Raw genomic sequence first — 13,197 nt, 5'->3', positions numbered from 1 at the left:
CCAAAACGGACACGCCGCCATGTTTTGATGCGACGTCAGCGACAGAACAAAATTTGCCGGAGGAGACCTTGAAATCTTTGGTCTCTTTGATCAAACTGGTTCAAAACCGGCGCCAGCGAGGCGCATCTCTCAAAGTCCGCCAGTGGCGTACAAAAAGCCTTTCAAATGACACGATTGCGTAACGTCATCAACACAAAAATGAGCAGAAAAAAAAAAAATCTGTGTTAATAAGCAGCTGCCTTCCATCGGCAGAAATCAATTATAAAAAAAAACAAAAAAAAAACCAAGCCTACTCAAATGTCTCTAACGTCACTATTGTCACTTTGTATTGTTAAAAAAAACAAAACAAATGGCGTACGGTGTTGGTCACAATTATGGCCCAGAAGACACGCGAGTCCAAGAAGGAAATGTGCTCGTTGTCTGTCACTGACAAAATGCGTCTGAAAATCAAACGCATCATCAGAAAAATGCGACAAAAGTTACCACTGAATTTTATTTGGTGAGAATATTTTTCCTGCACACATTTTTAAATCCAGAACTATGAAGGAACTTCCAAAGATCACAAAATTTGTGAGGTCCTGGAATTTTTGACAACAAAACCTTTGTGCTTTTTTTTTTTTTAATGAATACACGGCCTTTTTTTAAAAAAACAAAAACAAACATTCACTAGTTCGCTATCAAGGAATTTCAGGGGGACTCAAAAATATAATAATTTGGGACACAGCTACAATTTAGCGTACTTTTTGGATTTCAATGGCATTTTGTTGTATTTTCTGGGTTTTAATTGGTCGGAATGCATCAATTCAAACGCTGTGCACACAAAAGTAAATTGTTTTGTAAACATTTTCAATTTAACAGTTCTTGGGTTCAACTCTATTAAATGCAAATGAACTTAAATACAACTGAGTTCTATATAAAAACTGAAGGACTGAAATGTAAAAAAAAATAGATTTGAAAAGTAAAAAAAACATACTATACTGCATTTATTAATTTTAAGCAGAAATACAAGCTCCATTCTAAAATGCTTTTGATATCAATAATGAGATTTGATTTGTAAATTGTTTGTATTTCTTTGAGTGATTCTTCCACGGACCACTAGGGGGAGCCCAAGAACCACTATTTGCACCGGAGGCACACTTTGCTAATCACTGGAAGGATTTTCATATGGAAGTAAATATGTGCCACCAGGATTTGAATTTGAAATGTAAAGTGATCACATTTTCAATAGTTGTATTTCATTGTAACTTGTTAATGTTAACAATTCAAATGGCTACAATTCGTTGTCTGAAATTCAAACGGCTACAATTCGCCGTCTAAAATTCACCGTCTGTGCCACCAGGCAAGGTTACTTCAGGTCAGAACCGAGCACCCGCCCGATCGCAGTTACGCTTTCTTAGTCACGTGACGTCACATACTAAGAAAGCGTAATTGGATTGGCTGGCTGTGGAAAATGTGAACACGTTACATTTCAAATTTAAATTTTCTGTGGCATTTCAAATTCAAATCCCGGTGGCACATATTTACTTCCATATTTTCAACACACAACTCCGACACTTCCTTCGTCTGCGGTGGTGAAGGCGCAAGATGTCCCGGGGACGGCGCCCCCCAGAGGCAGGCGTCGGCCTCCGACACAACCGCCGCAGCCACGAGCTGCGAGTTTAATGACGTTTTAGGAGCTGATTCACGATTCGCTCTCTTTAATCCCAGACCCGCCGGCGGGGGTTTATTCTACGCCGATAAAGCAGCGAGGACGTTTTAGTAGGTGAAATATGGCCGCTCTCAAGTGTTGGCTGCATGCAAGCTGCTCCGTGTTTGGTTTTTTTTTTTTTTTTTTTTAGTTTAGTTTAGTTTTTTTTTTTTTTTCCAAGGCTCCAGATGGAAAAGTCCACGCGGGGTAGCCCGATTAGTAAAATTTAGCAGCAAGGCGTCCTCAATTCCGGGGGGGATCGTTCACGTTAAAGTCGATTCGTGTTGAGTTGAAGTGCTAATACATAAGAAATATGGTCATTAAATGAGATGCCACCGGAGTTGGAAGTCGCCCGCCCAATAGGTGGCGCTGTGACGATGTCTGTAGCATGAAGGGCACGCAGCTCAATGATCTTTTTATGATTATACAGGTGCTGTGTTCTACAAACATGTATTTTTAAGTATTTTTATGGCAATTATCATTTTACACTAATAATCATCATCATAAGGTGTAACCTTTAAAAGTTAGAACACTCTGATACTTGGAGAAATTATATTTGCATCATTATAGTTGTGTACAACAACAGGCAATTCAATGTATACATGTACATACATGGAGGGATATTGATTTTAAATGAAAAAAAGAGATCCAATCTAACATGTATGAGTTTGTGTAATCGTGTATATATTTCAGTTCTGTATATAAAACATTTCATGCACGCCGTGTCTGCATTAAAAAGTAACTTGGACATTTCCAAAATATAAAAAAAAAAAAAAACCTCGAAAATATATTGTTACGTCCGTAAAACATGAAATATAAATGAATATCAATCATTTTCAGATATTACCGTATGCATCTATTTCACAAGAAAAAAATAAGGGGGGGGGATAAAATGACAATATAGGTTACTTTTGGGGGAAGGAGGTGTCGCACAAACACATTTTAGAGTGCATCAAGCAGTTGTTAAGTTGCATTTGCAGATCACCCAAAAAGTAAAACTGTAAAGTGATCGCTCATTCATATTTTTGTTCATCCAAGCACAGAATGGAAGCAGACGTCACACACATGCAGACGCTGCCTCGTTAGCGCTCTTGTAAACGTCTCTGCTATTTCATTCAGTCTGTAAAAGTAGTTTTTGTGAGCGTGTGCGCGCGCGCGCGCGCGCGCACAGCCGTCTGGCCTCCTATCACATTTGCCAGCACAAAAGAATGATGTGATTTATTCGCCGTGCAGGGTAAATACAGTGCGACCATGTGATCGGCGCCATAACCAATAGGCGGCTGAGGAGAAGGTAAGGGCAGGAAAAAAATTACTACCGTTTTAGGGGAGGATGGAAGCCACTATACTGACCCATCTAAGGTTTTACAGTCGCCTTTAAGTGTCTTTTTTATTGAAATAATAAAATAAACATGTCGCTAACAAATTATTATTCCATGATGGGGCTGCAGACTGAGGAGCCGTACGGTGCGCATTTCCTCCCGGCAGGCTTGCAGGCGTCGACGAAGCCGTCGCGCGGTGGTGGCGGCGGCGGCGGCGGCGGCGCCGAGGAGGAGGCGGCGGCGGCGGCCGCGGAGGGGACCCCCGGCCCCCACATTCCGGATTTCGCCCCGCACTTCCCCACCAAGCAAAGCGGCTTGAACGGATTCTCCCCGTGGAGCAACCCCCCCTCGGCGTCGTCGCCCTCGTCCCCGCCGCTGCAGGCCGCCCCGGGCGCGTCCATCTCGGGGCTTTTCCACCCGCACCACCTCGTCGCCCACCATCACCACCACCAGCACCACCAGCACCTCCAGCACCTCCAGCCCCAGCAGCCCGCCTACTACGCCGAGCACCTCGCCCCGGCCTCGGAGGGCCGCTTCGTCCGCTGCTGGGAGGGCCCCGGCCCAGCCGCGGAAGGGGGTTTCGCCGCGTGCCCGCCGCAGCCGCATCCGAGCCCGAGGTTCGAGGCGGCGAAGCCCGACGGCTCTCCGCCTCGGTCGCGCGGAAGCCCGGGGGGAGACTCCGGCTTCGGCGGCCCGGGCGAAGTGGTGCTCGAGCGGCTGGGGACTGCCGAGGAGCCCCGCAGGAAGCCGGAGCCCAAAAAGGAAGTCGACGACGGCGACGACGACGATGATGACCGGGACGACGGCAGGAAAGCCCGAGCCGCGGCGCCCGACCCAGGTAAACGTGCACGTCCGGGGGGGGGGGGAAGCATGATCGGACCAACTGCACGTGTGTGTGTGCATGTGCGCGCGCACAGGAATGCGGCCATATGTATAAGGAAGTACGTGTCAGGGACTTTTATTGGCCTATAAATGTCCTGCGGGCCTCAACGACAATGTATAAAACTTTATTGACCATTCAAATAATTAGAAGGACTTTTGCTGTTATTTAGCACATTTCGCGCCACGCACGCACCCGCGCACGCGCAGGTGTGTCCAACAACACGGACACCTCATTAGGGACACCTGCACAGGAAACGGTTCGAACACTCACGCGCGCAGCAGCTTCCAAATGGTCCCAAAAAAAAAAAAAAAGCTCAAAATAGCTCGCAGTGCAGTGCACAAAGGTGACATCAAAACATTAAATATCGCAGTCAGAGGCAAAATTGGAGGTGTCCCCTCATACGTTCCAATACAAAAGCAGCCAATAACGTGCAAAATGTCTCACAGGAGGAGTGATTAAAGCACGACGGGACTATCAGTCACTTTTCAAAGGAAATAAAAAGATCAAGGAAAAGTCAAGCTGGTCGGTGGGAAATTTCAAGGTCATCCCACATGTCCCAAAAAATTGAGCAATTCAGGAAAGCAAACTAGTTGGAGTTTGTTATTTCAGGGCAATGTTTCCCCCCCCCTCCACTGAGTGGAAAAAGTCAAGTCGCTGGCTGGGAGAATTTCACTCAGTGGCAGCTCATGCAAATGCTTCACGATTAAATGCATCAATGGACGCAATTTCAGCCTTTTTTATTTCGCCTTTTCTATTTACTGGAGATGCGCGAGGGGAAATTCAAGTTGTTCAACATTTTCCAACTCATCCCATTGCTAGATTTGAGGGGAAGTTCACATTTTAAACATACAACTAAATATTACGACTTTGGATTCAAGCGTTTGAAGTGCAGCTTTGTAAAAAAAAATAATATATATAATTTTTTTAAATTTAATGCCAAATGAGCCAGTGAGAATTTTCACGAAGTAAAAAAAATACTTGAATTAAAGCAACTTGCCATTTAGCTTTAATTGGACATTTCAGTGCAGTAAGGAGTGAAAATTCAAGCTAGTGAAAGAAGTGTAAAGGTCAGCCCATGTGATAAAATGAAAAAATTAAAATAAAATCACATTAAAATGTTATTTTTAAAAAACATGAAAGGAATTGTTGTTTCATGTTGTGCCATTTAGCCATTTTAAACTATTCCAGTGCAAGTACAACAGTTGCGAAAGCGTCATTGAGAATTCTCCAGGCCACCATGAATGGATTCTGGGTAAAATAAAAAGAATAATTTGCATGTAAAAGTGAGGGATGGGAATAACACCAATCAGGAGGAAAGCGCTTCATGTCTTCCACGCGATCCCGCAATCGCGACGCAAAGATGTGCAAAAGGCCTGAAAAGTCATCATCGTCATCCTGTTGCCCAAGACAAGAAAGGGCTTTAAAAATAGCCCCGAGGTGCTCGGTACGAAAAACGAGCCCGGTGGGCTGCACGTTTGCTGCTGTGCGCTCCCGCAGGTCCGACGGCAGCCGTATTTTCTCGCCTGAGCTTCTCCGAGGCCAATAAAACACAGCTCGGGATATCTGGATTTACTTTTTCTTTTTTTTTTTTTTTTTTTCTTTGGGACTTGTCAGGATTTATAACAACTGCACTTCCTGCAGAACCTGACGAGATGTTTTGGACGGGGCCTGCAGGGAGGCTGAACGGGAAAATAAAAAAGAAAGAAAGAGAGATTGGAAGATAATCGTGGCTCGATTTGGTGCTTGGTGAGCACCGAAAGCATCCAAGTCGTAAAACGTCATCCCGGGATCGTTTTGGGGGAGGAAGTCATTTTGGGTGCGTCCGGGATGCTGCACCTCTTCCGATTCTTGGCCAGTTTCACGTCCAACGTGAAGTGCAACGTCCTTTAGTAGCATTTAGTAAAATAAGGTTTCCACGCTTAACTAAACTTTTTCTGCAATTCGATGGCCAAGGGTGCTCTGAAAATGTGTCGAAATTGCAAAAATTCTGCAAAATCTTTTTTTTTTTCTTGAAAAAACTTTAGAAATGATATGGCCAAAGTACTTCAAAATGATGGAAATTATGTACAGCACCACTCAGGTTAAATTTACCAACTCGCACTTTTTGTACCATATCCAACGACATTCTTGCAACAAAACACCCAAAAAGTTCAGAAAATGTGACAAAATTACACTATTCTCTCAAAGTTAAAAAAAAAAAAAAAAAAGACAGCCTAGAGTCGAACTTTTAGAAAGAGAAACAGGACGAACCGAGAAGGAGATTTGCTAAAGTGTGCAGTCGGCGCACGAGCACGCACGTGAACCCGAGCTACATTTCCTCTCATTGACATGATCGTTTGAGAATTCAGCAAATAAAAAGGCAGGTATTATTTTAACCACTTTGAAATTATGGTCCGAGAACAAGTAAAGTCCACGAGAATGCAAACTATTTACAGCTCTTGTGAAAATTTTGTACAAAAAAGGGGGCAAGAAAGCAAACTTTGTACAAGTGTTGCTTAAAATGTATATGATGGGATGTTTTGAAAATAACGTAGCGCGAGCACTTGGAAATTGGAGTCAAATATTTTGGCAATTCGGTACCATGCAACATGTCGGCCATTTTTGTGGACTTGATGCAGTTCAATCTCACCATTTTTGATGAGTGGAGTCGCCGGGTTGGCTCGTATCCATTTGCAAACATTTTTTTTTTTAAATATTGCCCAACTATAGTCTTGCGTAAACCTGTTACCTTTTTTTTTTTTGGCAGAATTTTGCACACAAGAAGCCAAAATTGCTGAAAATAACAGAAGTGACGGATTTTTGTGGCACGTCGGCCATTTTCCCGGAACGTAACGGCGGCGGACTCGGTCGGCCATTTTCATTAGCGATGCGATCGTTGCGGCCATTGGCGAACGCAGACTTTTTGTACGATTTCAGATCGGACGCTCGTTCGCGGAAAGTACTCGGAAAATGTCAACGTTTGTGTCGCTCGTCGGAAACGTATTACAAAAGTGTCCCTCGAGCACCTGCGTAACGTGCTTTGTAAATGTCCTCTTAAACAATACGACATTCAAGGAAGTGAGATGATGAGATATTGAACTTCACATTCAGCCAACATGCATCCGCACATTTGAGTCTACGGGAGAGCAAACTAGATTGTCAACATGTTCCAAAGAGAGTTTACTTGGATTTTGTCTCCCCCCCCCCCCCCACAAAAAAATAAACTATTAGTAACAAGACGAGCCCTTTTGGGGAGGTGGGAATTGAAACAAATGTGAAGATGTTTTGAAATCATGGTCAAAAATATCGCGGTGAAATATTCCCATGCAGCGCGTCGGCCATTTTGGTGGAACGTTTTGTGACTCGTTATCTCGTATTGTTTTGGGGAGAAGGTCGTACTGTGATTTTTGTTTTAAAAACACTTCCCCCCCCCCCCCCGCCGCAGAAAACCCTTCGGCCAGCTGGATCCACGCCAAGTCCACCCGCAAGAAGCGCTGCCCCTACACCAAGCACCAGACCCTGGAGCTGGAGAAGGAGTTCCTGTACAACATGTACCTGACCCGGGACCGGCGCCTGGAGGTGGCCAGACTCTTGAACCTGACCGAGCGGCAGGTGAAAATCTGGTTCCAGAACCGCCGGATGAAGATGAAGAAGCTGATGATCCGGGAGAGGAGGAGCATCAACGAATAAGGGGAGAAGCCCGAAAGGATGGGTGGGGGGGGGGGGCGTCAAATAAAAGTCACAAAATTTTTTTTTTTTTTTTTTGGAAGCTTCTCCTAAAACTTCAACGTGCAAGATGGATGAATGGACGACGTCACAGGACTTATTAAAAAAAAAAAAAAAAACATTAAGAACTGAGATGGCGACGTCCACACTGTGACACGTCCATGTGAATGGAAAATATATTTTTTGCTTTATGTCGGCATGTTCCTGTCAAAATTTAGTAGGACTGTCTACAAAAGAAAATGTCCCAATTTTCACGGGGAGGGGGGAACGTGACGCTGGAACGGAGTGAAGTCCTGCTCAAATATTTCTGCGCCGGATGTCGCCCATTTTGAGGGAAGCGCCAAATTGGTGAAGGACTTTTCTTAAATATCAGGAAATTCCACCAAAATCTTATTTGAGCATTTGCGGAGTCCGAGGAAAAACGTTCCCACTTCGCCCCACAGAAATCCAAAACTGATTTTTCTTCTTGCCTTTGTTCTCCCGATTGGCATGCGAGATTTTAAAATGATTTTATTTAAAAGAATTAAATTAAAAAATAGTGGCAAGTAAACACTATTCAGAGGGCAAACCTGAAACATATTTATTTTCCGTTGATACACTTTAAAAATTGTAGCCCAGAACTGATTTTTTCCTTGCCTTAGTTCCCTGATTTGCGTGCGAGATGTTAGTAGGATTTTATTTTAAAAAAAAAATTAAAAAAATAGAGGGAAGTAAACACTATTCAGAAAAATATTAATTTTCAGTTGATAGGCTTTGAAAATTGAAGTAAAAGAATGTGGCGGGCTCAGAAGAAGATTCGGGCAAAATTTTACATTTGTGTTTGAAATTGTGTGCCATTAGCAAGAAATCTGATTGAAAAGTGTCGGTCAAAAACTGCCCAAAGCAAATTTGAAATGATTACAAATGTATCAGTTTGAATTTTGAGGAAAAAATGATTTCGAACTTTAACGACGACGAGCTAAAATGTGTGTTTTTTTATTTATTTTTTTGCCTGCATAATTTAGTGTAATTTGCGAATTAAAAATAGTAATTTGGAAGTAAAAGTGAGCAATTATTTACAAATGTTATTATGTTTACATTTTTGTATTATTATTATTATTATTTTAATCAAAGTGTCACCAGAACGGTAGTGCATCATAATTAGTCAAAAATGGATATGGCTACAAAATGTTATTCTAAATCTTATGTCACCATATTTTTTGTAACTATTGTTGTCCTTTTGAAATGACGGGGTTTTTTTTATATATATTTTTTTTTAAAGCACTAAATTAGTAGGAAAGTGGCATTTTTGGGGAGGGTTAACTTGAAAATGTGTATTATCAGATGTAATGGGGGCAACCTACGTGAACCTCTGGAAAATAGCAGCAAAATGTTCCCGCGTGGCGTGTCGGCCATTTTTGCGGAACGCAGACGTCTGTCTTTTCCTGATAATATTTCAGCGCAAGTGCCACAAACTTCTTGTGACGACATTTTGTGATACGCTGAACCTTACACACACATTAGAAAGAAAAGTATCAGATCACACGATGAAAAGTACCCAAGTTTTTAGTACAATTCCCAACTCAACTTTGGTAAATCTTGGATATGAAATTTCCCCAAAGCACAGACAAATGGCGGGAAAATTAGTGTTTGGAGAAAAAAAAAAAAAAAAGTCCTTATCTTTACGAACGTCATTTGGCGGTTAACTTTTTGGCTCTGATTTATGGCTAATCGCTGAAATTGTAATGAGTTAGAAAATCAATTTTGCAGGAAATATGAACGCAAATGACGGTCCAATTTGATTGCAACGGCCATATTCAGGCAAGCTATGGTGACGGGCCAATTTTGCAAAGTCCAGTCTCCAAGGTGTTCCATTATTACATTTTTTTATCATTTCCTACTAAATTTTGATCATGACACGCTGCCCCCCCCCTTTCCTTTTTCTGTGTGTGTGTAAGTATGCTAACTAGTCAAACCTTTGAATGAAAATTCTTGCACACGCGGCTTGTCTAGGACAAAAGTTTTTTGTCCAGTTTCCCCCTCGTCGCTCGCTCATCACGACGCGTCGTCCATTTTGTAGCACGATATTATGTCGTATTTAGTAGGAAACTTTGGGGAGGCCCTGTAGCTCAGTGGTTAGAGCACTGGTTTGATAAACCAGGGGTGTGGGTTCGTACTCCCTGAGAAGGGTTGCGTCAGGAAGGGCATCCGGGTTCAGCTGTGGCGACCCCGAAAGGGACAAGCCGAAAGAAACTTACTTACTTTTTTTAGTAGGAAACTTTGGCAAAATGTCGTGTGTAATAGTAGGACTGTGGCGACCCCGAAAGGGACAAGCCGAAAGAAACTTACTTACTTTTTTTAATAGTAGGAAGCAATCCAGTCCACCGGCGCTTATGCCGGCACAGCCGCACACTTGCGGATCATCAAGGACTTTTTTGTTGTCGTTGTTGTCCAATTTCCTACTAAATTATCCTCCGCCGCAGCCCCCTGCTCCCCCCCCCCCTCATGTCTTCTAAAGACGTAGAAAAGCTCCCAGAAAGCGCAATCAAAAGCACGTTTAGCTCGCACAAAAAACTGGGCTAATGTTTAATGTAGGAATTTGTCTTTAAACGGTTGAATCTGTAAATATGGAGCATCTCAAGTCAAATGAGCTGACATTTGCATATTATTGTTTGTTTTACAGCCGCATTCACTAATTCTCCATATTCGGCATCATTTGTGACGAAATTGCACTCCAGCAGCTATTCTTGATTTTGTCGTCGATGTTAAGTGTGACAAACAGTCTGTAGGACAGACAGTAGCATACATAAACTTTTCATGTGACGCAATTCCACAATATATTTGTGAAATTGTCCCACCGCCGTTTCCCAAACGTCACGAGGAGGACAATTTATGCGACGTGACCCCGACATGGATTTAAAAAAAAAAAAAAAAAAAAAACAAGCGGGAAATGTGACTGTGATTGATTGTGAATGGAAAACACATCCCGGCAGTTGGTTAGCATTAGCATGTAGCATCGGGGCAGCGTTGGCACCCGCGCATCGCACCCATTAGCGCGTGGACTTAAAAAGTGCAAATTTCATGACAAAATATGAAATCTTATTATCCTTCAGTTTTTTGCAGGTTAGCTTGTCATGTATTTGTTGCGCTAGCTTGTGAGAGGAGTGACACGGAAAAGACGCGGGATGCGTCCTCATCCGGGCCGGTCGCTAGCCAATCACAAGCGAGCGATTAATTAGTCAATTAGTCTTAAATGAAGCAAACGTGGATATTTGCGAAAGGCGGGAGGAGGCGGGGCCACCCGAAGAGAATCCAACGCTGAACCTCTGAGGTGCGAGGCACATGTGCTAACCATTAGCCGTGCTAACCTAAGCTAAATGACATGAAATGTTATTCCTTCTTTTTGGTGTCGATATTGTTTATCTTTTTTTTTATTTATTCTTATCAAATCCTCAGTCAGGATGATTTTACGCAACGGAGCGCTCGCCGTCTTCGCTTCTGGCTAACAAAGCGCACGCAAACCAAAACGTTAGCGACAAGCAAACTCTTTGTTTTGAAGCGTGCACTTGTGGCTGCACACTTTCAACTGAGCCAACATTTCCCTCTCCCTTGACGGCATTTTTGGGGGTGGGGGGAGAGGGGGGGTACTGTCCAACAGATTTTTTTTTTTTTTTTTACAACCTGCATGACTAATGTAACAGGCATACATGTTGCTGTTGGCATCATATATTTGTTGTAAATCACACAAGCGTGTGCGGTTTGCTTTGTGTCAGCTAACAACAACACAAATGCTGATAATTTTTTTTTTTCCTTTCCATTTTTGGACGCACAACTCCAAACCCCAACAACGTGTGTGTGCGCGTGTCTGCCGTGCGACACAACTGGAGTCCAAATGTCATGCTGTCTGTTCTCCCCATCACCCTCCATCCCCGTTTTGTAAAATAAAAAATAAAATTTGCATTACGACCCCTTTAGTGCTCATGCATTCGTAATTTCAGAATCTGAATCGTTCTTTACTCCTATTTACTTTTTACACTTTGACATATTTAAAGAGACGGTGACGTGCAGCTTTTTTAAACGAACCGAAAGTGTTAAATATGGCAAATGTTTTTTGAAAGATCAAACAAATTACAAATGTTAAAAATGTGAAAAAAAATGTTTCAACAATGAGTACAAAATTTCAATATTAGAATTAATCAAAATAAATTGTTTCATTTCAAAGTACAATAATGTGAAAATTACAACATTAAAAGATAATGAGCAATGATTAAAAAACGTTTGAGTTTTCATTTTGACTTACTACAGTTTATTTGTTATTTTTTTATTATTATCTAACGTGGGTTCGTGTGTGTGTGTGTGTGTGTGTGCGCGGGGGAGGGTGTTTCCAGCATTTATTTACTGATTGGGAGAAATGGTTACTTTATCTAAAAAATGGGGATTTTTTTGTTTTTGTTTTTGTCGCTTCATTTTGTCGAGCTCCAATTATTCATTTGCGTGCTCGGTAAATGTGTCCTTGTATATAAATGTAAGCACTTTTCTCCCCATAGCATGTTTTTTTTTTTTTTTTTGGGGCGGGGGGGGGGGGGGGCGAATGTGCAGCCTCCCGTTTATGGGCGCCATATAAAGTGCATCCTCCTGCAGGGTCATAAAGCAACAGCATGCATTTGGAGAATAAACGTGACTTTCCCCCACCAACACATACACAGAGAGAGAAAAGACGCGGCTTCTTCTTCTTCTTCTTCTTTAAAAAAAAGAGAGAGAGAGAGCGACAGAGGAGAAGAAGAAGAAGAAGCTGCCATAAAGCAATTAAGGCCAGACAGTCTCGGTGACTATATGGTTTTATTGGACATCCTTTTCCTGCCTCGGCTGCACCTCGAAATGTTAAAGTCATTGTCCGAGCTTAGGGGAGGGGGCCCGGTGGGGCGACGGCCTCGAACCTCCGCGCAAAAAGTGCCCCGCCACAAAAGCGGCCCGCGGGAAGCCATCAACGAGCTCCAAGAGGGGGGAAAAACAAAACCAAAAAAAAAAAAGATAAAAAAAAAAAAAAGGAAATGAAAGAAATGAAAGCATCTCGTGTTTGCTCGCGCCGGCGCAAAAACTGCGGCCGCAATGAACCCAAAATGGGAATAAAATAGGAATGAAAAATGAAATAAAGAAAGAAGGAAAGAAAAAGAAAGAAAGAAGACAACGCAAAGTGGCCCCCGCCCAAGCCAATGCCCCGCATTTCCATCGACATGTCGGATTTGCTACTGCTCGTCGTGTCTTCTTGTTGTTGCCACGTAAAATTAATTTTGCATTGATCCTGATTTTGAAGTTGATTGCTTAGTTTTATTTGACGACTCGTCATTTTGACGTCCTACATTTTGGAGTTGCACCAACATCTTTCATTCTTTTTATCATGTACGAATTTATCCTCTTGACACAATTAATTTTTTTTCTTTTCATTGTGACGTAACTTATTTATTTTGCGATTATATCTGGACTTTTTCCCCCCCCAGATATGTTAGCATTTCATTGCAAATTTGGGAGGTTCTTTTCATTTCCTACATTTTTTAATTTTATTTTTACATTAAAAATTATTTTTGCTCCCCTATATGAACTTTTAATCACATAGGGTCTTTATT

At 42.3% G+C, this 13,197-nt stretch overlaps 1 protein-coding gene and 1 long non-coding RNA gene across 2 annotated transcripts in view; one reads left to right on the top strand and one right to left on the bottom strand.

Moving 5' to 3' along the window:
• LOC133509621 (uncharacterized) overlaps nucleotides 1-13,197 on the bottom strand; it is a 39,738-nt gene that overhangs the window by 5,751 nt on the left and 20,790 nt on the right. The window lies entirely within an intron of this gene.
• Nucleotides 1,895-7,558, top strand: LOC133509748 (homeobox protein Hox-D9b-like). The gene is made up of 2 exons (XM_061837082.1): nucleotides 1,895-3,844; nucleotides 7,314-7,558. The coding sequence occupies exons 1-2, from the start codon at nucleotides 3,097-3,099 to the stop codon at nucleotides 7,556-7,558; spliced, it is 993 nt and encodes a 330-aa protein (XP_061693066.1). The 5' UTR covers nucleotides 1,895-3,096.

This window comes from Syngnathoides biaculeatus, chromosome 12 (assembly GCF_019802595.1).
Source record: "Syngnathoides biaculeatus isolate LvHL_M chromosome 12, ASM1980259v1, whole genome shotgun sequence".
Lineage (NCBI taxonomy): Eukaryota > Metazoa > Chordata > Actinopteri > Syngnathiformes > Syngnathidae > Syngnathoides > Syngnathoides biaculeatus.
The sequence above is the reverse complement of the archived record's forward strand: the minus strand, read 5'-3'. Positions and strand labels throughout refer to the sequence as shown.

Bases quoted from the DNA above. Each gene is read 5' to 3' on its own strand.
- LOC133509748 (XM_061837082.1), top strand. From the start codon at position 3,097: ATGTCGCTAACAAATTATTATTCCATGATGGGGCTGCAGACTGAGGAG. The intron at 3,845-7,313 runs GTAAACGTGCAC...CCCCCGCCGCAG, and splicing joins AGCCGCGGCGCCCGACCCAG to AAAACCCTTCGGCCAGCTGG.